This window comes from Pyrus communis, chromosome 13 (assembly GCF_963583255.1).
Source record: "Pyrus communis chromosome 13, drPyrComm1.1, whole genome shotgun sequence".
Taxonomy (NCBI): domain Eukaryota; kingdom Viridiplantae; phylum Streptophyta; class Magnoliopsida; order Rosales; family Rosaceae; genus Pyrus; species Pyrus communis.
The window spans coordinates 19,169,782-19,197,190 of record NC_084815.1 but is presented as its reverse complement, the minus strand read 5'-3'; the positions used below and the strand labels follow the sequence as shown (position 1 = coordinate 19,197,190).

At 35.0% G+C, this 27,409-nt stretch overlaps 1 protein-coding gene across 1 annotated transcript; it reads right to left on the bottom strand.

Moving 5' to 3' along the window:
- Positions 1-10,670: 10,670 nt before the first annotated feature.
- LOC137711963 (probable aquaporin NIP5-1) lies at positions 10,671-18,281 on the bottom strand. Its single transcript, XM_068451113.1, has 4 exons — positions 18,066-18,281; positions 14,264-14,683; positions 14,079-14,140; positions 10,671-10,869 (listed from the first exon to the last, which is right to left on the bottom strand). The coding sequence occupies exons 1-4, from the start codon at positions 18,279-18,281 to the stop codon at positions 10,671-10,673; spliced, it is 897 nt and encodes a 298-aa protein (XP_068307214.1).
- Positions 18,282-27,409: the final 9,128 nt, after the last annotated feature.

Genomic DNA, 27,409 nt, shown 5'->3' with positions numbered 1-27,409 from the left:
GAGCCTGAAGACAAGGCTGCTAGTCTTGCAAAGTTCACGGATCTTCGGCGCTGGGTTCAGTTACGGTGATTATATTCGTAAGAGTATAAGCACGCCGAACCGATACCAAACTGTATGGACACAAGTACTTAAAAAAGATATATGTCTTGATGGTAAACGTGGTTCGGCCGTCAGAATGCCGAACTCTAAAACTTACTTGTGAGTATCCAATCATAAAACAACTCGGCGTTCAATGTGCCAAACCCAATAATCTGTAACACCTCAATTTGGATAGATAACCAATCAGCCTCGATGCAGTGCTGTTTATCCAAACTAAAGGTGTTTCGGGGTCGGCTGACTCTACGGCAACAGTGCTGTTTATCCAAACTGAAGATGTCACCGGTTGCCTTTATAGTGCTATTTATCCAAACTGAAGATGTGTTGGCGAAATAAGAAAATAAAAATCTCAAGGTTGTTGAAAGGTTTCGCGTAGAGCGAGAGTTTGCATAGGGCAGATGTGTGTTGAATTGAGGGGGGGGGGAGGCTTTGCATGTTGCACATCAACTTATATTTATAGTAGTGATATCTTCTGCTTGGCACTGCCAGATACTTTTGTAGAGTCCAACTGCAACTCTAACTCGCCAAACTGAAATATTGATTTGTGGCATAGGCTAAAGCCTATCTTCCAAATGGCTACCCGTGACTTTCTGAAAAAATAAAAGCCTATCGAACCAAAAGTCTTCTTATCTCATCATCATAGCCTAGCCTACCTAGGCTTCTTATCTCATCATCATAAATTCCATCACCTTTAAACCCATCCATGCATGCATCCTAATCCCCGTTAACTTTTTACTTATTTAGATGGATAATAATTAATTCAAAATCCAACTCCATTTAGCAGCTTCCAAGTGACGTAATAATATCGTCTTGTCCTGCATGCTTCCTTATCTGATGCCATGTATATCCAGGATTTAGAGTAATATTAGGTTCAAATAATTTAATATATTACGAAGAGATAATATCATGATTAAAATCATAATATTATTTCTCAATAATATATAAAAAAATCATTTCAACCACTTTGTCGTTCAACGGTCTAAAATCCTGCTCATTTAACGGCCTTGATTACTTGGGCCGATAATGTAAAATCAGGTCCAAACAACTACTAAGAAAGAATTGCATGTACATGATGAATTAGAGGAGAATAATTTTTTGTTGCATAAATACAAGGAACGAAACATAGTAGATTTTGAAGCATGTCACCTATTCATTGTAAGTGTAACATAATTTTGACTTGAATTTGTTTGTCTTGTGGCTAATCCCTGTTTTTTCACTTATAAGATTTGGTTTAAGAAGAATGATAATGTAAGAATTAGGGTAAACTGTGAGAATTGATGCCTTTTTCTGCTATATGGAGGTAGGCTACATAACTTTCATACATCCCAAATAAAAACCCTTGTGATAAAGCATGAATGTTCAAGGGGTGAAAAGGTTTACTGGTTGAATTCAAGGTTTTTAGGTTCTAAGTATTCTAAGAAATTAATGATAGATCTAGACTGGTCAATTGAGGCATTCAAAGCTACAGTAAAGAGGAACTACGGACAAGAAGTCTCAACCTAACAAATATACAAAGCAAGGCAAAGGGCTGAGAAGGTTAACAAAGGAAGTTGGGTAGAGCAATACAATAAGCTAGGCCAATATGTGGAAGTGTTGAAGGAAACTAACCTGGGTAGTACTGTTGTTCTCAAGACTCAAATGAAAGGGAATGTATATAGGTTTCAAAGAATCTACATTTGTTTTGATGCATGCAAGAAAGGGTTTAATGAGGGATATAGATCAATGATTGGGTTAGATGGATGCTTTGTTAAAGGCCAACATCCTGGACAAATATTAGCGGCAGTTGGGATTTATGCAAATAATGGGATGTTTCCTGTAACATATGCAATTGTGGAGATAGAAAACCAGAGCACTTGGGAATGGTTTATTGAAATCTTGAGCTCTTGGCAATGCTATTCAATCTCTAATGTCAAATGCAGAGCATAAGCACTGTGTGAGACATTTGTATAATAATTTTAAGAAGAAACACATTGGCTTAGCATTGAAACATACCTTATAGAATGCAACAAGATCAATATCAGTCCCTTGGTGGCAAGCAATAATGGAGAAGCTTAAAAATGAAGATTTGGAGGCATATAAGTGGTTAAATACCAAACCTGCCAACAATTGGAGTAGGTCACACTTTAAAGAGGAATTTAAGTGTGACATTCTACTAAATAATTTGTGGGAGGCTTTCAGGGAGCTATTGCTAAGGCTAGGGACAAGCCTATATTGCTCAAAATGATAATGAAAGATTTGATGGTTAGGATGGCAAACAAAAGAGTGGTGACATTGAAGTGGAAATGACAAGTTGGTCCAAAAATTTAGAAGATTATTGACAAGTTAAAACAGAATGGTGGGTATTGCATTGCAACTCTTACTGCGAATATGAAGTACCAAGTTGGAACCATGAGCAAAAAGAAGTTTGATGTGGACTTAGCTACCAGGAAATGCACTTGCAAAAAATGGGATTTGTGTGGAATCCCATGTGCACATGCAATAGCTTGTATTCTTAGAAAACAAAACCCATATATGTACATGGATGATTGCTACAAGCAAGCAGCATATCTAAGGGCTTACTCCCATGTCATAACCCCAATGCCTACCCCAGATCAATGGCCCAATCATGTAATCCAACCCATTCCAATTAATCCTCTAGTGCACAAGAAGCAAACTCGAAGGCCCAAGAAAAAAAAGGTCAAGGAGCATGGTGAAGTCCCTCCCCTAGTGGCAAGTAATGAAAGGACCAAATCTTAGTAGATGGGTCTACACCAAACCATTTACTTGTACCAGATGTGGAAAAGAGGGCCATACTAAGAGGATTTGTGGAAATGAGCCAAAAGAAGGATAAATTAGTCAACCAAAAGCGAAGAAAGTATGATCGCATTATCCTTTGTTTTATATCCTTAAAAATTTGTTCACATGTGAACGTTTTTGTAAGCAATCAGGTTATATCAAGTTTTTGATATGTTGTTGAATGTGTAGCCCAAAAGGAAAGAGCAAGCAACAAGTACTTCACAACCCCAAGTTCAATTAATCACTACTTGTCCACATAACTCACAAACAATGGAAAAGGTTTGTCAACATCCTTGCTTATAATTTCTTTAAGGGTAAAATAAGTGTACTATTTGAATCTAAGATAGAGTGGTTGACTTAAAATAGGTAGTTACATCAACAAGCAATTCACCAGGAAGCAAGAAAAGGGTTAAGTCACCTCCCAAGAGAGGAAGGCCATGGAGGTTTTGAGAGTCTACAAATATGTGAGGAGCACATTGGGAAACTTTGTTGTCATATGGTTTAATTTTGAATTTTAGATGGATATTGTGCAAAATTGAGTTATGTTTAACATGTTTACTTTTTGCTAGTGGATTTGACGTATTTTGTAAGTGCCCAATGTGTATCTTGGATGGGTATTTTGTTGTTGATATAAACTTGAAGATATTTGTCAATTATGTAACTAAGATTAATTTGGAAATGTTAAATTGATTTTGTTTCACTAGTATTTTTTTTAGCTCAAGTATGTTGGTTTTTTGCATAGTTTTTTACATTATTACAGATTCATTGTATCTGATAGCTTTGCTCAAAACGAAAGCATCGCTTCCACATTCTCAATTGTATTTGATAGCTCTATGGACAGAACAATTGTTACACTATCATTTATTACTTTCAGTTTTTCACATTCAGGATTTTCTGGTTTGTTTGCGAAGTGTTGGCAATCAACTTTTGCCTATGGGTGTCCCATGTTTGTTATGTTGGAAAAGCTTAAAGCCCTTAAGCGTTGTCTTCGAGATTGGAACTCTAATGTTTTTGGCGATGTCCACAAAAATGTCACTATTGATAAGGAAAAACTTCATAATATCCAAAATATTATTTCTTCTAATGGGAATTCTAAAGAGAGGTTTAATGAGGAAGTTGTGGCTAAGACGGATGTCCTCGATGCTCTTCGTATGCAAGAAGTTTTCTAGCATGATCATGTCTGAGCTAAATGGCTTACTGAGGGTGATCGTAATACTGCTTTTTTTCCATGCTTATGCTTGAGGTAGGCATTCTTCTTCCAGGATTGTTACTCTTTTCAATGATGATAATGTGCTTGCTTCTTATACTGCTATTGTTCATCATGTGGTAAAATTTTATCAATCTTTATATAATTCTCCGTCCGCACCAACTAGAATTGAGGATGTTTGTGGTGTAATTACACCTATGGTTAGTGAAGAGGAAATTTTTTCTCTTTCTTGTTTACCTTCAGCTGAAGAAATTAGAAGTGTTGTTTTTTCTATGAATCCTTCCAGTGCTCCGAGACCTGATGGTTTTTCTGGTTCCTTTTATCAATCATACTAGGATATTATTGGTTTGGATGTTATTGCTTTTGTACAAGATTTTTTTAAGCGTGGATGGCATTATCCGAATGCTAATTGCAACTTTGTGGTGCTTATGCCTAAAGTTGATGGGGCTGCCACTTTTACTTAGTATCGGCCTATTGCTCTTGCTAACTTTCTATTCAAAATTATTCCAAATATTCTTGCTAATCGCCTCAACCCAATTGCCACTCGCATTATTTCTCCTCAACAAACGGCATTTTTAAAAGGTAGATGTACTTCTGATTGTATCAGGGCGTTTCAGAAAGGTTCAATTTTATGGACAAAAAGGCTTTTGGTGGTAACATAGTCATAAAAGTTGACAACGCTAAAGCTTTTGATACTTTGAAATGGAAGTTTTTTCTCCTTGTGCTTTCTACCTTATGTTTTTCACACATCTTTGTAGATTGGGTACATGTTTTATTACAATGAACTCGTCTTTCAATTTTGGTAAATGGCACACCACATAGGTTTTTCTCTTACTCCTAGAGGGTACATCAGGGTGATCATCTTTCTCTACTTCTTTTTTATCTAGTGGAGGAAACTCTAAGCACAGGTTTATCTTTACTTTTCTTTACTGGACGGATTACTACTATTTTAGCCCCACGAGGCTGTTGCCCTCCTACTCATGTGTTATATGTTGATGATTTTTTAATTTTTTTGTTGTGGGAATGTTCGAACTCTTCGTTCTCTTCGAAATTTCTTGGATAAGTATGGTTGTGCATCAGGGCAACTTGTTAATGCAACTAAGAGTACTTTTTATCATGGTTCCTCCTCTGTTCATCGTAGAGTGCATGTCTCAAGACACCTTGGCTTTCGTTTAGGTGTTGTTCCTTTCACTTATCTTGTGGTACCCATTCTTTGTGGTAAGCCAAGGAGAATTCACTTTCAAGCTTTGGTTGACAAAGGCTAAAGCCCTCCTCTCAAGTTGGAAAGGAAACTTCTCTTAATGGCTGAACGATTTCAATTAGTGTAGTTTGTTTATCAAAGCTTGTTCCTCCATAGTTTCTCAGTTTATCAATTACCATCTTGCCTTTTAAAACATCTTTTTGCTTGCGCAAGGAATTTTATTTGGTCAGGGGATTTAGCTTCCTGGAAGTTGGTAACTGTTGATTGGAGTATGGTGTGTGGACCTAAAAATGAAGGTGGGCTTAGTCTTCGTGATTTAGCTTCTTTGAACTTGACAACTTTGCTTAGTTTTGGATAAGATGCTTTACAATCCTCTTCTCTGTGGGGTTTTTTTGCTCGTCAGCGTTTTCTTCTTTTGCCTTCCAAAAAACAAAATATTTATTTACGGTCTTCTGTATGGCATGGTCTGAAGCGTGCTTTGCCCATTCTGAATAATAATAGTCGTTGGATTATTGGTGATGGGAGGTCCGTTTCCTTTTGGTTTAACAAATGATTGGATGAACCTATTATTAGCCCTTGTTTATCTTTAGTCATTTCACCTAAGGTTCTTTCTCGGGTTTCAGATGTTATTGAAGCACAAAGGTGGTCTTTCCCAGATTATTTTATAAATTTATTCCCTTCTGTGGTGCAACAAATTTTATATCTACCTTTACCCTTAAATGTTGAGGATGATAAATTGATTTGGGAGCCCTCACCTACTAGGAAGTTTTCCTTTTCTTTTGGTTATCAGCTTATTGGAAGGAAACGTAGTGATTGTACTTGGGCTAAGGTTATTTGGCGAAATTTTATTCCGCCACGGCTATCTATTTTGGCTTGGCGGCTTTTTCATGATAAACTTCTTACCGAGGGTGCGCTTCAACGACGTGGTATGTCTTTGTCATCCATTTGTTGTTTATGTTGTAATTCTAAAGAATCTACTGCTCTTCTTTTCTTCGGGTGTCGGATATCTAGGCAGCTTTGAAGGTGGTTAGCGTGCTATTTTGTACCTCTTTGCCTCTTTTAGATTCTTTGGATGTTTTTTGGGATATCTATGTGCGTAAGCCCTTTTTCCAACAGTTACACAATCTCTGGATTTTTGCAGGTCTTTCTACTATTGCGGCTATTCGGAAGGCTCGAAATAAGTTTATTTTTGAAGGCCGACCAATATGTTTTCATCGTCTCTACATGTCTATCAATTTTTGCGATTGTTCATGGTGCAAGGTTTATTCCTGGTTACTCTCAGAGTTTGACACTTGAATTATCTCTTCGATGGGGATCCGACCTATCTCTCGCAAGGCGTCTACTATTCTTCTTGTCCTTTGGTCTCCTCCTTGGTTTCCTTGTATTAAACTTAATATAGATGGTTTATCTAAAGGAAATCCCGATCCTGCTGCTTGTGGAGGAGTTTTCAGGAATTGCCATAGTCATTTTCTTGGTGGTTTCTGCCAATGGATTGGTTATCGCAATTCTTTTTTTTGTAGAATTATCTGCAATTATTATTGGTGTAGAGTTTGCATATCAACTGGGTTGGTATTGTCTTTAGTTGAAAAGTGACAGCTTTAGTGGTATTTATGCTCTTCAATCATCTGATTTTGATCCTCCATAACCTTTTCATACGCAATGGTCTATTTGTTTGGATCGCATTCGGAAAATGACTTTCTACTCATCTCACATATATTAGGAAGGAAATTTTGTTGCGAACAATTTTGCTAACATGGTCTTCTCCAACTTTAACTTGGCATGATTTTCCTCAGCCAGTGGTTCATGCTGCATTGTTTTCAGACTATGTTGGCTTGCCTAACTATTGCTTCTCAAATTAATGTGCATCTTGGCATCCAGGTTTGTCTCACTTTTTTTTTCTTTTTCCCTAGCTTTGTGGTGTTGCTCAACTTGTTTTGTAGGTTTTGACCTTTAGGTTTGGTTTTAGAAGGGTTAGGTTTCATGTCCCCGCCCCCTCTTTTCTTTGTATCTCTCTTGTTTTCGTTTCTAGAAGGGTACGGTTTATGTCCCCCCCTTCTTTTTCGTATATTGTTTTTGTTATCCTTGTTTTATGAGGGGTAAGGTTTATGTCCCCCTGACAAGGTGTAACTTCTTTTTTCGTTATCAATAAAATTTTCCTCGTAATGTTAAGGTTTCCAAAAAAAAAAAAAAAAAAAAAAAAAGAATAATTTGGTAGGTGCCCAATTTCTTCTAGGATAATGAAAGAATGACATTAAAGCTGTAGCTTTAATTTCTGCTGGAAATGATGAGTTCATATGTTGATTATTTTATTCTTTTAGTTTTTTGTAGAATTCTTTTTACGTGATATTAAAAAAAATTGAAATTTCCCACCTTTTTTTGTTTTTATTTTAGGTTTAGCGCCAAATCCATGAAAAAAAAATGGAGAGAAAAGTGAAGACCGAGAAAGGAAAAGAGAGGTAGTAAGTCAAATTATAAGTAACAGGGTTATTTTGGTCATTTTACCATGAAAAATTGGTTGTGTGACCGTTTTTAAAGTTAATTTGGACGGAACATTGACGGAAGGACAACATTGATTCATTGGGTTAATATTCAGGAACTACATTGATCGATTTTCAATTTTAGGGACCATCATGATTGATGAGGTCAATTTCAAAGACCATTTATGATAAAAACCCTAAAAAAAAAAAAAGTTATTCAAATAACTTGTTCAGAATCATCTACCAGAAAAAGCAAAGTAAGATGAGTCATGAGATTCATCACTAATGTTGCTTGTTCCAAAAGATTTCACGCTAGCAACCATCTCTCCGTCCTGTTCCTTTCTATATTGTCCACTATCCTTATACCATGTGCAATCTACTAGCATTGAAACAAACTTTTTAGGGATGAAGTTCAGTTTTTAGTACTGGTGAATCACGATGGTGGTCACAGGGAGACTAAAATGCCTATGTGAGTCTTCTTGGCCCCCAGAAGGGTGAATTACCGTGAGGAAGCCACCAGCTAATACTTTTTTTTTTTTTTTAGGAAAAGAAAAAAAACACCAAAACTTTTTAGGGGGATTCTTGCCATTCCCAATGTACTGAAATTCAAAAGACAAAATTCTAGCATATATTGTGGAGAATTTGTGATGAAAACCCAATTTTAGTATTATATTTAAAATCCAACATTTGGATCATACGACGGTGTATTTGGTGTTTTTTGGGGGTAATTTGACACCTCTAACATTTGTAAGAGGAATATAACTACATCAAGAGTTATGTAGTATGCATATATCGAGCTAGGTTGTACAAGTATAACAAAAGCGTGCTTGGATGAATTAGTTTTGTTGACATAACTAGATCTCGAGTGAGGTTGTACATGATTATGAGATTGGTTTGTTGAAGGTAACTTGTTATTGATGTTCATTAAAGTGAGGATTCTCGTCGGATTCTCTTTGGGAGGATTCCGAGAATCCTCAAATTACATTCGTTTATCGTATATCGTGCGGTCATAAATCATTGTAAATTTTTTTATTTAAAATTGAATATAAACAGTACTTGACGAAAACTAGCCGCACGATGTACAATGAACAAATGTGATTAGAGGATCCCTGGGATCCTCACAAAGGGGATACGGTGAGGATCCTCTCTCATTCATTAAGTTTACTGTTAAAATTTAAAAATGTTCTAAGTAATACGGGTTTTTCTTAAATTAAAAAAATAATTAGTGTATGTCAATTTGAAAATTTTGACTTTTGCTTAAATTGCAATTTAACCCAACATTTGGTGAACAATTGGCCGCTGCCGCCACCATGTCATATGACCACCATCCCCAAACCAAAATGAGGATTCTCTCTGGATCCACTTTGTGAGGATCCTTGAGATTCTTTAATCGTGTATGTTCATCGTACATCATGTGGTCAGTTTTTGTCAAGTATTGTTTGTGTTCAATTTTAAATAAAAAAATTTAAAATGATTTTTGACTGCATGATGTACGATGAACGTGTACGATTAAAGGATATTCGGGATCCTCACAAAGAAGATCCTGATTCCCCAACCTAAGGATCCTCACAAAGAGGATCCTAATTCCCCAACCCATCACTTTATCACTAGCAACTCCGACCACCTTTAATTAAGGGCCTTAACACATTTACTATGGTGGTGCTATTAATACACTTAATTAAGGACCTTAAATTTTGTCATTTGATATTCTTTAATTCATTTGATCTGAAGATCAGAAATTAAGAAAGGTGTGTGAGAAATAAAAAATAGGTGTTTGAATAACTTGTTACCCAGAATAGTTCGCAAACTTTAACTAGAATATTACATCAAATCATTTTTTAATTCTCTTTTAGAAAAATAATTTTGGAATTTTAGAAACCTTACATCAAAGAAATAAGGAACTTTGCATGTGTTTATAAGTAATTGAACTACTTCTCATATTGCCAATAAGTTTTATGGTGAAACCTTAATTTTCTTCATAGTATGAGAGCATGTTATCTTATGTGTGAAGCACGATGACTACACGTGCTCCATATCATCTAATATGTGTTGTTTACGTATTAAGCTTGAAAACTTGTTACACGTGAAGGGATGTGTTGAGCATATGAATCTCACATCAAGGAAAGAATTGACGTTACATGCGACTAATCTCCATATTGTCAATTGATTTTATACTAGAAGCTCAGCTTCTTCAACTAATACTACACTTGGAATATTAAACTTCCTAAACCGGGTAACTGAAATGATATTAGCTACGTCCCTCTTCGTCTGCACGTACCTGATTTAGTTCTTTCTTCATCATAGTATAATTGATATGGTCGGCAGATCAAACCATCAACCATACATCCATGCATCACAGTGCATTTAATTTATTTATCGATAATTAATATACCAAATCAAATAATGCATCAGAGTGCATTATATTACACACATTAAGTTTTTATTCATCAAACCATGCATCATACATAGTGCAGTTTTTTACATAAAGTCACTTTGCAAACCCAGAAAAATAAAGCAAACAAACAGAGCCAATCCAAAGTCTTCTCACAGGAGCATCCGATCAGACAATGACCCTCTGAGAGTTGATGGCCAATACCAACCAAGCACACACTACTGTACAGTGAAAAGCCAATGGGCCAGGGCGCGAAGACTTTCCGTCACATCTTACATATATCTCCCGCCCTTCCCTTTATTCCTTATAAAACTTTGTCTGAAGCTTTCACATCACATCATATCATACAAATCATGAAAAGGACTAAGCATTACTAGGGTAATATTCTTCTGTCATTCCCTTCACATGTTACATTACCATACTGTTATTTTTATATTATAAATATGAACAGCTGAGTAACGTAACACGAAAGACTATTTGACAAGAGATTATTGTTCTAAATATGCTTGCCTTTGTTTTGCACTAGCGACGGAAGCTCCTGGCCATGCGCACAGGTGCATCCACCTCATCTTGTCGAAGCTTCACAGCTGTATAGGTACCTGCCCCGGCGAGAGCTCCTAGGGTAGGAGCCACGAGGTATATCCACAACTTGGTGTAGTTTCCGGCAGCGACAGCAGGGCCGAGAGTACGCACCGGGTTCATTGAACCACCACTTGATGGCCTGCCAACGCCAAAACACAACCATAATTTTCAGTACTACATTCCGCTTGGAATCTTTTATCTTTTGAAACTTTTTGAGTGTAGGAGCTAAATGCCAAGATGATAACAAAAACAACATACACTACCCTTTTTTTTTCCTTTTAAATATGAGACGTTATGCCAAAATGAGGATGATGAATGAGTCATGCAACTCTTGATTTCTATGGGAACTACCAACTTGCCCACCCTCCAACCCAAAGATATGCTAAATGAAGGGAGTTGCATTTCAAAACCTTGCACGTTTTTTACAATAAAACCCTTCAATTTTCATCAATCGCCAAGGGAAATGGTATTGGAACTTTGGCATGATATATTGTCTTCAAGGGTTACATTGACGATGTTTTCACTAAGGTTTTCCATAATCCATAAACTATAGATCTAAATTTAACCGTTGATTGTCGTTTATATTTTGTTCTCGCCAAAAAAAAAAATTTCTTCGGATTTTCTTTTTTAAAAACATGATCTCTTAGAGGATGCAGGAAGATGAACGGTTCATATCGTTGATATTACGTTCAGAGTTTTACCATTAGTGAAAATATAGCTCGAAGTTTATAAAGTCTCTAGAAACTATATAACATCAACTCATATGTTAACTATAAATATCGGAATGTCATATCAACGATCTAAACCGTTCAGTTTTCTATATCCGCTAAATATCACTTTTCAAAAAAGAAAATCTAAAAAATGAAATTCGGTGAGTAGAATAAAGTGTACACGTCAATGGACGGTTAGATTTAAATCTAAGGTTTATGGATTATGGTGTCAAATTTCGGAGTTGACTCTTTCATGAAAGTTGTAAAGCTTGTCATTACAAGTGATTGTATATATATTTTTTTTTTACATTTGTCACACTTCTACAAAAATTATTATTAATTTTGTCAATTTTGCACTCAAATAAAAAAACAATATTCATGAGATTTGGAGGGTTTTAAAAATCTAAACGATCATGTAACCATCACCTAAGCGTAGAGGATGCAATCACGAGTATTTATATATGCTTTCACATTTTTCAGACTTATACATTAATGATTATGAATTTTATTTATTTTGAACTCCTATAAAAATACTATTCATGAGGGTTTGTATGGTTTTAAAAATTCAAACTACGATGTACCCATCCTCAAAGCGTAGAGAATGTGATTATGAGCATTTGCATATTTTTTCACATTTTTTGCACTTTAAATGAATTATTATAAAATTTTAATGTATTTGGTATTTTTAAATTACTTGATATTTTTATTTTTAATGTGTTTTATAATGTTTTAATCTCACTTTTTGCCTATAATATACTGTAAAAATAAATAAATAAAACTTAAATTTTTAAAATTTATATAGAATAATAATACAATAATAATTAATAAACAATATATACATATCCACTATATCTATTGTATTTTATAGTAAGTTTTCTTAGACCTATTCCAACCCTTAAAGTAAAACTCAAATTTTAGGTTCTAAACTTACCCCAACTTGCTCTAAAGCTTGGAGCAAATATGAGTTAAAACTCAAAACTCATTTATGGGCCAAATTTAGCTTAGGATTTCTCCTTGTGTTAGTGGGGTTGACCCACTATATATGTCAATTTTTTTTAGTTTTATATTTATAAAGTCATTAAATCCAACGTTTAAGATTTAATTTGATGAAATCCAACAGTAAAAAAAATATCTAACGGTCCGAATTTAAAACCAACGGCTAAAGTAATTAAAACAATTTTCTTTTATGTGTTTCATATTTTTTTCATAGTGTTTCACGAGTTTCATGGTGTCGGTTAATGATTTTTCAATATTTGTTGGAATTTAAATATTTTAAGGTTAAAATATTTATAAAATTAAATTAGGATGGTTTACATAATTTTTCTTTTAAAAAATTTACTTTAAAAAAAATTAGCCTAAATTCATTCTTTAATAATCAGAGGTTAAAATTTCAAAATAACCTTCTTCTTATCGTGTCGAAACAGATTATACGCATGTCACTTTCGTGTAATTATGTTAAGGACCGGTTATTAACGGGTTTTTACCGTGTTAACCTGAAACCCGTTATTTTCGTGTGTTTCGTGTAAGAAATGGTCAGGTCTAGCGAGACCCTCCAAATTTTGAAAATTGGGCGGACTACTAAGGCCAATTAGCTCCGCTTTGTCTCTCCCCGCTTCGCCCCTCCCATCTACTTCTTCCTCACTTGCTTCCTGACGAACCCACAACCCAAAGTTCCCCTCTTTGCTTCACGAAGGAACACCTGATCGATATGGGAAATGGGTTCTCCATTTTCGTCGATTGAACTAGAATCAGACCCAAAAAATAGAGATATGAAGAACTTAGGATTCCAAAACGAACTCTGATTTCAGCTCTCTCCGCTACTCGCAACTCTAGCACCCGCACCATGCCGTTTTCTTTGAGGCAAAACAAAATAAATACAAAGTTTCAAACTTTGAAAAATAAGGGGGTCAGAGTAATTTGAGGTGGATCGGAAGAAAAAAAGGAGATGGGAGAATACAGAGGTACAAAGAAAGGAGTTAAACAGTGGGCGGAGAAAATGAAAGGTTTAGACAAAGAGAAGATGTCGAACAAAGAAAAAAAAGTAGAAATAAGATGATTCTAGAAAGAATAAAAAAGGTAAAATATTATAAAATATTAGTATTTGATTAAATTTGTAATAAAATTTTAAGAGGTATAAATCATATAATATAATATTAGCCATGCGTCTTAGTCTGGCACTACATCAAATACTTAACTAAATCAGTCCAATTTAGTCTCAAAAGTTAATCCACTTCACTAAGTCAGTCCAACTTAGTCCCAGAAGCTAGTTTAGTATGAGATAGTCTGGTGCAACAAACACACGGCAGCAGGAGAGTGCGCTAAGCCTCACAATAAGCTAGTAATAATGTGATTTCAATTCGTCTTTGGCAAGAATTGAACCCAAAACCTCTCACTTACAAATAAAAATGAATGCTACTAGACTATAGTACTAAGTGACTCTTTTTTTCTTTTCTTTTTTTAAATGAGAACATAAAACTAAAACTTAAATGGTTATCAAACGTCATAAATATAACTAAACCACAAAGCACTCCAATAGTAGATAAATAGGATTAAGAAGGATAAACAGAGAGGGAGAGAGAGATAGGATTAAGAAGGATAAACAGAGAGAGAGAGAGAGAGAGAGAGATTAAGTACTAACCCTGCCATAAGAATGTTTAGCATGACACAAGCCCCAACTGCTAAACCAGCCAACTCTCCCAACTGCATGTCACCAAATCCCATGCGCATTAGAAAGACAAATTATATTTGAAATTAGTCAATAAGAATATGTGATATGAACAATCAAATTGTATTAATATATATGAGGTTGATATATTTACATACCGCTCGAGTGTCAGTTGCAACAGCAGTGACAACAAACAAGAGATTAAAAGTGATGATGAACTCAAGTCCAAAAGCCTGGCCAGCGCTCACAGTAGGCACCGTGACTCCGCCGGACATGTACGGATGGAAAACCCCTTTGAGAGTAAACGAGGCGCAAATGGAGCCCGAAACCTGAGCTGCGATGTAGGCAGGGACATGAACCCATGGGAAGTGTCGCAGGGCGGCAAACGCAATGGTGAGAGATGGGTTTAGATGTGCACCAGAGATGTGGCCTGTGGAGAGAATCACAATCATCACACCAAGCCCTGCGCATGCTGCGTTTCCAATCAAGGACTCCGCTCCGTTGTACTTTTGGTTCACGATTGGTCCAGCACTCGCTGCAAACATCAAGATGAAGGTTCCTACGAACTCAGCTCCTAACTACATGTGACACATATTGTTAAACAAAACCAGTTATTATCCCACATCAGGAATGTTTTGTTTTGTGTTACGGTATATAACTAACGTTGCGAACTTCTCCACTCATGGTTAATTGGGTTTAGGCTGATTTCCCTAATTTTATCAGTTGGACGAGTTTTTAAATTCGTATTCGTATTCTAATATGTATAATATAGAGGGTTTAATTAAAGCGCCTCTCTTATTAAAGGGTTTCAAACCCTGGACCTCTTGTGTTAGAGAATAAAGCCCTACTTCAGAAATTTCTCAACAAATTACAACTCATATTAAATAGATTCATTTTTAATAAGATTGAGGTCTTTGATTATAAAACCCAACACATACTGAGTTGTACAGATAGTTAAGTTGGAACAATATCAATATATATGATTAGTTATGGACCGTTGCTTGACCTGAAATCTCAACAACTTATTCATCACCAGATTCACTTAGCCGCTGAGCTAACCCCAGTAGCTTTAGTGCATACATATTTTATGTGTAACAAACAAAGCTTTTGACCAATCAGCATGTTCGAGCGAGAGGGGAGGGTTACTTTTTAACTTTCTGTGGTAATGCCCACCATCAAAAAGGCCTTTTTCAAATGTTGGAACCTTAGAAAAGTGCCTCAAAGCACAGTGAATGGATCCTGGCTAATAGATATACAACAAAACATAAAGCAAATGAAAGTGTTTGAGTAGCATTATCGATCGTGTTGAAAAGCCTAGACATTAATTCTTAAGTCATGGTTCTATTAGCATCATATGCATACTTTCGGGAAATAAAATTAGTTGATATTGTGATGATGACAACTGAGAACGACATATGTTATATATATGCCGTTTATGTTTTTGTTCTTTTGCTATTATCTAAAAATTTTGTTGTTATATATATGCAGTTTATGTTTTTCTTCTTTTGGGATTATTTAAATTTTTTTTGGTGGATAAATTAATTGCTTCAAAAATACCACCTTTCGGAAGAACCGTCCTGGAATTTTTTGTATTTTTTTTAAAGTGATTCGAACAAGGCAGTTGGAGGCTGATAGACTTGGGTTGTCATACTATATTTGCTTTACTTTTATGATATAATACAACAATCTAGATTGTCTGCCCTTTCCATTTCATACATTTCTCATCTCTTCTTATATTCTGTGATCACGATTAAGACACATCAACATTTTATATTGATTTTTTTATAGAAATAATAAAATAAAAGGTAATGAGAATATAAAATATTGACGTGATTTAGCCGTAACTACAGAAATAGAAAATGATGAAAAATGTATGGATTGGGAAGGACAGACAATCTAGTTCTATAATACAAACACTTGCATGACGTTATATGTGCGAGTATATTCCCAATTTTATATATATATATATATATATATATATATATATATATATATAGCATAAGGACGGTTTGCTAAAGTACATGGAGTAGGTGAAAGAATTTCATTTTTAATGCATGTACTCAATACCGATAGCGGTCAAATGCTAACCAGTCGTTTTTGGCTTTTACAATAGACTACAGACAAAACAACCAGTCATTTTTTCCTTTTATAATACACTACGGACGGAGAAAAAAATTTCGACCAAGCATGTGTGTATTATTAATTTATAAGAAAATAATAAATTTCAGCTACCCATCAAAATAAATACGTCATTGTTGAAGCACCAGCAATAATGCAGAAAAATAATATTCAAGATATTTTCTAAATTAATTTTGTCAAGTTTTAAACGGAGAAGGATTATTTCTCCTTCTAATCTTTCTTCTCTTTACTCCCCTCTTATTTGAACGATTACGTTTTAACCATATTAACATCTTATATAAAGACAATAAGACAAAAAATAATATGTGAAAGGAGAGGAGGGAAGGAGATGAGAATAAGAGGGAAGAGAATCCTACTTTGTTTTAAACACCAATGGAGGTGACATAAGTAAATAAGATAAGTCATATCATTTGTTGTTAGAATTGAGAATATAATTTAATTTTAGAAAATTGTTATTAGCACTCCAAAAATCTCATTTTACATTCCATACTTTCTATATTTGGAAAGAAAAATACACTCATGAAGAATGTAGAATGAGATTTTTGGACTTCCATTAACATTTCCCTAATTTTGATACTATTATTGATTCAAGTATAACTTAGCAACCAAGCGAAGGTTGACAGAAACTTAATTAAACGAATTATCCCATTCAACTGTTCGTTTAATTTTTAATTATGTAAAATGCAGCAGTTAAATGCGTGAGACTCTCCCTAACAAATTCCTTTTATTTATACGGATGTGGCCCCTGGTGTCTATTTGACAAAGTCACATTTTTGAATATACAAATATCAAGAATGATTTCACTCTTAATCTTATTAAAATTCCAGCCTATAACTCATTATCTCAATAAAAATAAAATAAAAAAAGGAACTGATATTGGAATTCCAAATTTCTTATTCTACATTCTAAATTTTCTATGTTTAGAAAGAAAAATACACTTGTGAGAAGTGTAAAATGAGATTTTAGAGTGCTAATAAACCTTCTCTAAAAAAAAGAATGTATTTCGGATGTTTGCTGAATACCAATTCCATGATTTACAGAGATCAAATTTACATCACTCATTTTGTCCGTGCTTTTTTGTGCGGTATTTATCATTGATTGACACATATTAAGTTTATTGCAAAAAAATTAAGAAGGTTAGTTTATTAATATGTATCAATCAATGATAGATGTTACAGAGACATACAAAATGAGTGCAGAAAATTTAAAATCTAATTTATATGTGAAACAAAGAAAGTAGAAGAAGGAAATTGAAGCGAGAGCAAATATTGGTAGGCCAAAAATTATACCTAAAGTATTTTATAACTATAAAATGTTAAGTTATTAAACGGTTATTTATACATTTGAATAAGATCCTTTTTAAAGATGATTTGTGGTCTTAGCCGGTCTATGCATTTGAAATTGAATCTCTCCTTTATTGGCTATCCTAGTCACTCTAAGCTAAAGCTAAAATCTAAAAGCTTAACTCGCATGACCAATGTTGGTATGCACATAGTGACTAAGCATAAACAGATCATTAAGCAATAAAAATCATCTCCCGATAATACCTCCGATTCGACATGATTGAGATTGAGTTTAATCTAGTTCTCTAAACGAGACTTGTAAGTCATCATATGTACGACTATTATCCAATTTAATAAGTACAACCCCAGCATTAATAAGTTTATCGAACAAAAAACAATACATAGAAGTCCATTTCAATTGCTCTTGTTCTGTCCTAGACACCAAACGAGGCTAAACATCGACTAACCACACAATCATATGACAGCGTCAAATATGTGCATAGGAATATAGTGTGGGTTTGCTTATGTAACGCATTACCTTGCGGCTGAGGGAGACAGTTGGAGTAGGGAACTCGTTGAAGCAGGTGGGAGATTGACCCCACGTCGTAGCTATCACAGGCAAGCACTTGGTTCGCGGCATTGACTGACGCTCATACGACAGCGAATCCACTCTCGGCTCTGAAAACAGAGGCAGCGGCGTTCCCGGCGTCGCCGGCGCCGACGCCGATGGCGTCACCGGCTCAGATTCCGCCATTTCAAGCAACCAAAACTAAGGTAAAGAGAAAGGATAAAATACAATAGTTTTTTTTTTTTTTTTTTTTTTGGGGGGGGGAGGAGGGGGGGGGGTTTGGTTTTGAGAATTGGGTTCTGGGAATGAGAAGCTCGGAGTTACATAATTTGAAGATTTTTATAATTTTTTTTCTACACGAGAATTTTGATAGTGGCCAGAGTGGGGGACGACAATTTGGCTATGGATAGTACATACTGAAAATTACCTAATTTTTTTTTCTTTTTTGGGTTTTTTGGGTTGGGAATTTGGTTTCGGAAGGATAAAAAGTTACATAATTTGAAGTTTTTTTATAATTTTTTTGCTAAGGGATAGAAGAAACGATGAAATCCAGTGTACCCACTAAAAGGAAAGCTCTAGTTTTTCATACAAAAAGCAATCAAATTTAAATTTTTTTGGGTTTTTTGAGAAATGGGTTTTGTGGGATTGGATTGAAAAGTCTGGATTACATGCTGTGAATGATTTTTTTGAATTTTTTTTTAAGGAAGAATGATGAAAACCGAAGAATCCAGATTCAAAACCAGAGCAACAAAACAGCAGAAAAGTACAGACGATTTGAAAAGGACTGAAACTGAAATTGTAACCGAAGTGTTTTTTGCGTCAAAAGAAGGAGGAGGAGGAGGAGGATGATTGGATTGCACAATAATAGAGGTGAACTGCAGAAAGAAAAGAGATATACAACTCAGAGGCAGTCAGGCTTAAATGCATAAGCGTGTGTTTATATATAGAAAATCGAGACAGTACAAACTCCAACCTCTCTGTCTCTCTGTCTCTCTCTGCGCATTATTTTAAGAAGGAGAAAGTCAATGGCTGCCATTGGGGCATTGCATTTCACTGTTTTCGCACTTTTTTGCACTACGCAATGAGTCACTGCCAGTGGCCTCCCGTAATGCTCGCAAAGTCCACTGCCTAATCCACCGTGGTCTACCGTGTAATCGTGTATCACCTAGCTTTTGGTTTGATAATGAAATGATTTCTGCATATTCTCCTTCGTCTGCAAATCTTTATTCATTTCTCATGTGGGATTAGAAGAGAAGCTCGACAAAATGACAAATTCTGGCGGGAATAGTAATTTCTGGGGTGAAAATGTTTGTAACTTTCGTTATGTCAACTTGTATTAATTAGGGTGACTTTGTGTAAAATCAATAAACAGTTACAATATTAATAACAGATCAACAATATTTATGTTAATAGATCAATCATGTATTGTGATACATAAATGCATTTAAAATAAACAAAAATTACAAAATCTGCCACTACAACTGGGATCCACTTCAACTAACACTCCTTTTCTCATCGTTTTATAATTTGGAACAAGTCCATACGATTAGACACTGCAACGCAATGTCTATTTCCTCATTTTGCTTTTTACATTTGGATTCAGGCATTGCATTGCAGTGTTCATTTACTAGTTTCGTTTTTGCCATCACTCACACGCCTCCGACATAGTCCTTTGTACATTTGGATTCTCTAGTTATATTTTTTACTTTTGGATTCAGACGTTGCATTGCAATGTCCATTTTCTAGTTCTATTTTTTTCATCACTCACACGTCTCCTACACTTCACACCTTGCACGACTCCTGATTTTTGCATATAGATTTAGACATTGTAATGTAGTGTCCAATTCCTGGCTCTGTTTTTTACGTTTAGATTCATATATTGTAATGCAGTGTGTGTTTCTTCGTTCCATTTTTTACATTTGGATTCAAATATTGCAATGTAGTGTCCATTTCCTGATTTCGTTTTTCCGAGTTGAGCAGACTTTTCCATGTAAACGAAGGGCGAGAGAGAGAGAGAGAGAGAGAGAGAGAATATACATTTTCTAACTATTTATAGGATTCAGACCTCTCAAGATCAATTACATAGGGATAAAACTCCAATGGCCAAAGCTCTTCCCCCTCAATTCCTTTTTCTCCCTCGCACCGCCACACCCCACCACTGTTAACAAACCCCAAATTCAATTGCAGGTCATATGTGCTCTAAGTCTAATTTATTTTTTCGTTATCCCTTACTCTTTTAGCTTTTTATTCGACATCTCTTTCATCTTCTTTCTTCTTATTCATCTTTGATATTTCTCTCTCTATAATTCTTCCATAGTTATGAAAAAGATCTCTGCAACCAAAAGACATTGGTTTGGACGACCCCTCTATTTGTTGTTTCATTAACATCTATTGAGATTTTAAGGTCGAGGGACTTGCAATTGAGGGATGTGGCGATGCTAAGGTTGATTTTGGAGAGTGTAAGGTGATGGACCAGCAATTGGGGGTTGTGGGTTGGGTGGGTTGTGGCAGTGTTGGTGGTGATTTTGAGATGGGGTTGAATTTAATTTGGAATTTGGGGTGTTGGTGATTCGAAGTTGAGAGCTTTGAAGTAAGGGAGAAAAGAAGAGTTGAGGGGAAAAGAGGAAGGATAAGTGATTTTGGCCGTTGGATTTGTATCAATGGATGAGATCCCATATGACATTCATAGAGAAAGAAATAGAGATAATGGTAGAAGAGTCAAATTCTAACTATTTATAATGACTTAAAGTCCATGTGACATTCATCATTGACTTATGCCTAATTAATAAAACTATATCATTGATTAAGTCCAAAAAAAAATTTTTTTATTGATATATGGCTTAATAGTAAAGTTTTTATTGATTTTTGGCTAAATTACCTTATTAATTAATTCATCTTTGCTTAAATTCTTTTAAAAAAAATCATAAAAAGACATGAGGGTGCATAAAGTGCAAAAATTATTTTGCGTTTAATAATGATAATTATCTTTTCAAGATTAATTGAGGGTACAGTCCCAATTTTTTTCACATAAGAACTTGTAGTTATAATTTTGGCGCTTGAAATGCTCTAGTTACTAAGAATTCAATTAAGGATGATATGTTAAATCAATAAACCAAGTGGGAGAAATAAGCAAGTGGGAGACCATCTAGTTTCTCTCTCTAGGGAAAAACTCTCTCTTTGCTGAAACACCAACCTAGTATTCTCCTTCGCAGCCGGCCCTAACCTTTGGCTTGGGTGTCGGTGGCAACCCACCCTTATATTCTTCTCCTTCCCTCTTTCTCATAGCCCGCTACACCCTCCCACTTTTCCTTCTCCTTCCCTCCCATCTCCTCTGCCATTTCCCTCTCTTCTTCCCCTCATTTTTCCTCTACCTTTTCCCTTTTTTCCTCCCTTCTCATCTCCATTGACCCTTCCCTCTTACAGCTTCCCACTCCCTCTTCCTACTTTCCGTCTTCCTTGAGCTTGGTCTCAATAACCCTGAGCTTGTCTCAGATTTGGGCTTCATTCCCTTTATCCGACGTTTTTCGCGTGTTTTTATTGTTTTGTGTCTATTAATTTTTCTTCCTCCCCCTCTTTAGCCGTGATATTCCATCTCCACTCCAATCATGTGCTCGGATCTATGGGCTCTAATCCAAAATTGGATATCATATCCATTTCCCTCCCTTACTTCCTTTCCCCCAACCAGTGTGTCGGATCCCTATCGAGGCCCAGTGTTCTGTGACCTTCGTCACAGTACAGGTATTCTACATACCTCTCAACCTCACTTTCTATTCATATGGTACTTTGTTTGTATATATTTGCAGGGGTTCGTGAAGAGGATTTGGATTTGGCGCTACTTTCTTGGTTCAGAGTTTGGCTTCCTTCGAGGATGTGGCGGCGGTGATGGTGGCGATTTGGTTTATGCTACTTCATATTAGGGTTTTTTGTTGTTTGTTTTTTCTTACTACGGGTCTAAGTTTGTGTGGGTTCCCCGTTGTATCTTGGGTTGTAACTCTTATTTTGCTTGGGCGTTTTACTTTACCTACTGTTGTTTATAGGAGACTTTTTAGTCTCTCTTTCTTGTACTAGTTTTTTAATTAAAGTAATTTTGTTTGACAAAAAAAAAAAAAAACCTTTATGCCCTAAAGTAACCTCAATATCAACAACTACCATTGTTCTAAAAATCTTCGTCTAGCGCTGCCTAGGCCACACCCCGATTAATGCCTAGGTGTTTCAAAATTAAGAACGGATGCCTAGACCTATGTTGGCGCTCGCCTAGACCGCCTAGGCACTTACCTAGCCCGCTCAGACCCGCCTAGGTTGCAACTCACTTAGGCAGAAAATATCTAACTTTCATTCTGCATTTTTTTTTCAATAAATTATAAGAGATTGGTTGAATACTTAAATGAACACACATTATATGCTTGTTCCCCATGTTTTCATTATGTTCCAATTTCATAATATATATGTCATTCTATTTTGTAGTTTATGATGAAATTATATATATTTTAACTATAAACAGACACTTATTTACATGAAATATAATAGATTTAATTAAATCCGCCTAGGCGCTAGGCCCTAACCCACCGCCCAATTAGTGTCTAACATTTTTTAGAACCTTGACAAGTACTGAACTAAAAAGTTGGAATCGTAGTTTTCCATGACAATTCTCTAACCGGTGCTCCAAGGTCTAAAGGTAAGAGTGTCCTTTGTTCGTTGACATGTTTAGCACTTGATATAAATTTCAATTTTCGTTTATAAGTGCAACATATTATTCTTGTGTGAGGATGTGTAAGAAATTTCTCACGTCAAAGTTTATAAAGAGTCGAGCTACTCACTATGTTATAAATTGTTTTTTTTAGTGAAATCTCAATTGCTTTCATGGTACCAAAACATATTGTCCATGTATGAAGCCCATTAGTCACATATACTCCACGTCACTCAATTTGTGTTGTTCATGTTTTAAATTTGAAAATTCGTCACACAATGGGAGAGAAAGGGGAGGCTGGGGGGGGGGGGGAGCGAGGATGCGAAGAAACTTCCCCTATTTAATATTTTATGTGCTTATAAAGAGTTAAGTTTGAACAAATGTTGAGAACTTCAACTTGCTTCACCTTAGTTCAAATGTAAAACAAAGTATAGATTTAAAAGTCAATAATAAAAAATTTACATTACTTAATTTATATATATTCATATGAATTATATCTAATAATTAGATGATGATTGTATTAATACTTTTAAGTATTGTAATCAATCACCGACTTTATATATAATATTTTATATTAATTTTTTTATAAAAAAAAAAAAAAAAAAACGTTATATTAATTTTTCAGAACTAAAAGATCGGGCTGCCGTGTGAATCGTGATCACAGGAAAGATGGCTAATATAACGTATGAGCCACATTTCGTGCGCGCTTTAACTCATTGACTCTGAATCTCGGATGTCGATTGCAATTTTGCTATTCGAGGGGAGGCATCTTTCATGACTCGAGCATAAAGTACATGTAACAGAAGCTGTGAACTGTGAAGACTTTCATTTTTGATCCGGTATAATAATCCCACCGCCCACCCTATCTTGTATTAAAAAATACCCTTCTTTCAATTTCCGATGATTATTCAACAAAATAATAAAAAAAAAAATTTGCATTATTCAACAAAAACCAATTAATCACTGTACTTTAATTGAATTACTAATGTATCTGGCCGGAATTTTTCTCAATATTCAGCAGGTATGTCCTTACCTCATCATGCTATGGAAGGGTGAACATTTTAGTGAGTTTATCGACCAATCCGACTAATATAACTAATAAAAAAGGGAAAGGAAGAGGGAGATTTGAATTATATTTTAAAATTTCGAGATAAAACTGATTTCGTTAAATTCTGATAATATAAAATTCCAAAATCAAAACTAATATTTGATTATGAAAGATTTTTGAATTAGCATTGGAATGCTTGTTTCCAATCACCCTTACACCCAACACAACCCGCCTAAGAACGGTTTGGGAAGGTTAGTTTAATTTACCCATTTTCTTGAGTGAAAATGGATTTCAACTATGTCAACTCAAGTTTATTGGATTGGACAACATATAAAAGTCCAACCTGACCAATTCACTCGATGTCCACCGCTATCTCCCTCTCCCTCTCCCTCTTTTATTCTTTTATTTATTTTTGAGTAAATTATAGCAATAGTCCCTCAACTTTAACCCATTTCGAGAAATGGTCCCTCAATTAAAAATTCATTATCATTAGTCCCTCAACTTATCAAAACGTCCAACTATAATCATTTTCATTAACTCTGTTCGAATTATGTTAAAATGAGTTATGTTGGAATGACCATTACTACAATTGGGTTAAAGTTGGGAAATCATTGCTCCAATTGAGTTAAGGTTGATGGACCATTTCTCCAGTTAAATCAAATTGAGTCATGTGACCTGCACGTGAGGCTAAATCAAGAAGCAAATATGGAAAGTCAAATAAGAAAAATTGTATTAACGGTCCCTCAACTTTAATCTAGCTGAATAAATGGTCCACTTTAAATCAATTGGAGCAATGGTCTGTCAACTTTAACCTAATTGTAGCAATGGTCCTTCCAACATAACTTATTTTAACATAATTCTGACGGAGTTGATGAAAAGAACTATAGTTATACGTTTTGATGAGTTGAAGGACCAATGGTGATGAATTTTTAGTTAAGGGATCATTGCTCCAATTTGATTAAATTTGAGGGACTATTGCAACAGTTTACTTTTTTTTGTGTGTGTAAACTAATGTATTATTCAATATCAGTTACATAAAAAAAGTTTCGGAGCTTAATGACTTATATATGACTTTAGGTACTATATGTTTGAATCTGCAGCCTACCAACGTGATACTTTCCTTTTTTAATTGGTCCAAGTGGAGGAGAGGTGTAGGTATCAAATTTTCAGTGCACTTAAGTAGTGATTAGGGCTGAATTTGGAATTTGTGTTTGATAGCAAGTGGAATGTAATGGAAAATCATGGCAAACCTACAAAGGGCTGTAATCATGCGACCAATATTGGTAATCCGTAGGCTCATAACTTTTTACCAAAACTATTTCAAAACTTCAAAGTTCTGTTCACGCATGTAGCGTAATTTTTATTATACATTTTCAGCCTGGTATCAGAAGAAGTCTCAATCAAACACCTAATTAACTAGTCAAAATTTTAATTCATTTCAAATTACCAATATTTACCAATACTTAAAAGTTAGGACAGCTCTGTATTATCATAAGCTAAGTTGTTGTCTCCTAATTTTAAAAACAATCTGGCCACCAGGCGTGGTGATGAGTGACTGATATCTATTCCAAACCAGTGCATCATGTTAATTAATAATTATGTCTCACACTTCAGACAGATTTTTTATTTTTTGTTTTTGAACAAACAGACAGATTAACTCAATAATCATAACTATTTTCAAGTCCGATTTCTATTTTTTTTTTTTTTTTTTGAAGAGTACGCCATTCAATCGTGGATTAGATATATAAATGAATTAACAATATACATTAATTATTATATCTTATTACATATATTACACAAAAACAGGGTCAGAACATAATTATATAATGAAAGTGCATAATGCATTATATGGGGGCAAAAAGATTACTATAATCATGAAGAATTATTATGTGGAATAATAAGTAATTGTCACTACTTAATTAAATGATTAACATGATAATATATGTCTCGACGGTACTTTTTGCTCACAGAATCCCATTTCCTGTGAAGATTCATGTACCATGCTATATATTATTGTACTTTAATTAAGAATCTTTTTATATTTAGGAAGCATAACAAGAGAATAATCAGAGAATACTTTATTAAGTCCTAATCACCTTCCTAATCTTTTCTCTTGATCGATTACGGCGGAAGCTAACTTGTTGCTTGGTTGCATCAAACAAGTGTGCGTGTGTGTATCTTTCTCTCTCTCTCTCTCTCTCTCTCTCTCTCTCTCTCTCCACTTTCTGTGGCTCCGCTGTCTGCATGCATATGTATAATGGGAACTTGTGCCCTAGTTTTGATTCTATATCCATTCCTCTTATTTGGTTACTCATTGAACCCTTTTCAGTTGCGTTTCACAAATTGGACTTTAATTTAATTTTTGGTAGATAACCATTCGTCCTAAAATTCAAGTGGTTGAGGAATCGATTAATAATTATATCAATTTTATACATTTCTTCATGTGCAAACTCTCATTTTATGCATGGAGTGCAAACTCGTTTATATATGCATTGAGAGTCAACTTTACATTGCACCCTGTAGATCAACAACTAAGTGAGAAACAGAATTAAAATCAAGAGCTTTTATAAATAAGGTTATAATACTACATTAGGCTTAAAAGCTCAAATTGTCAAAAGAATGAACAACAATAAGTCATGCAAATTTTCATTATTTATAAGACATTCACTCTTTAACCGATTGCATTGCAATGAGTTAAACTTTCAGTTGAATAGTGGTCGTATCTTTCTAACTTTTCATCTCATAGATCCAGTTAAAGGTCTAGGATATTCATGAATGTGATCAAGCAGCACTTAGACTTTAGACAAGAAAAAACATAGTGGAGAACCTTTAGATATTGAAGTGTCACAAATTCTAACTCTTCCTTAATAACTGATATAACAAAAATGCCACATGGCATTATTCTAGTAGTTGAGTTTGTTAATATAGTTAGAAGGGTATCATTGTAATTGAAATATATGGCTATATAAGGGATTGTGTAGCTATCATTTCCTTAAGTTCAGTTGTATACATTTTCTCTAATCAATCAATACAATCTCTCTTGTTTCTCTCTACCAATTCTTTTTCTTCCTCTGTACCAATTCTTCATCTTTTGCAATGTAGTTAACATGGTATCAGAGCCACCAGGCTCACACCATGGATTCTGGTGGTTCCACTTCTCGTTAGTTTCATATTTTTTTTCTTCTGTTAATTTCCTTAGTGCTTCCGCAGTCATTCCATAACTTCTGGGTTGTGAACCATATCTTCCGATAAGGTTTTTCTGGGTTGTGAACTCAGATGTCGGATCACAGATCGTAGTCAGGGAAGCCATTCGAGCTAGTTTTTCTTTGGAGTGTTGTTATGGTGGGTGCTTCAACCATGTCTGCTGCTACTCGTCCCGTTTCCAATCATCAACTTCCTGACTTTGAACACTGAATGCCCTCTGGTGTCCAATTTACGACCACCCAACAATGTCGTTATCACATCTGGGTCACCAATTTATGATGATGGACTCTACATCAAATTCAACATCAAGAACTTCTTCAAATATCATCCTAAATTACTCTTTGAGTTCTATATTTGCCACTGCTCCATGTTCCC

Coding starts and splice junctions, on each gene's coding strand:
- LOC137711963 (XM_068451113.1), bottom strand. CDS start 18,281: ATGGCGGAATCTGAGCCGGTGACGCCATCGGCGTCGGCGCCGGCGACG. Junction 14,684..18,065: donor CTGTCTCCCTCAGCCGCAAG/GTAATGCGTTAC, acceptor TGTCACATGTAG/TTAGGAGCTGAGTTCGTAGG. Junction 10,870..14,078: donor CTAAACATTCTTATGGCAGG/GTTAGTACTTAA, acceptor TGGCGTTGGCAG/GCCATCAAGTGGTGGTTCAA.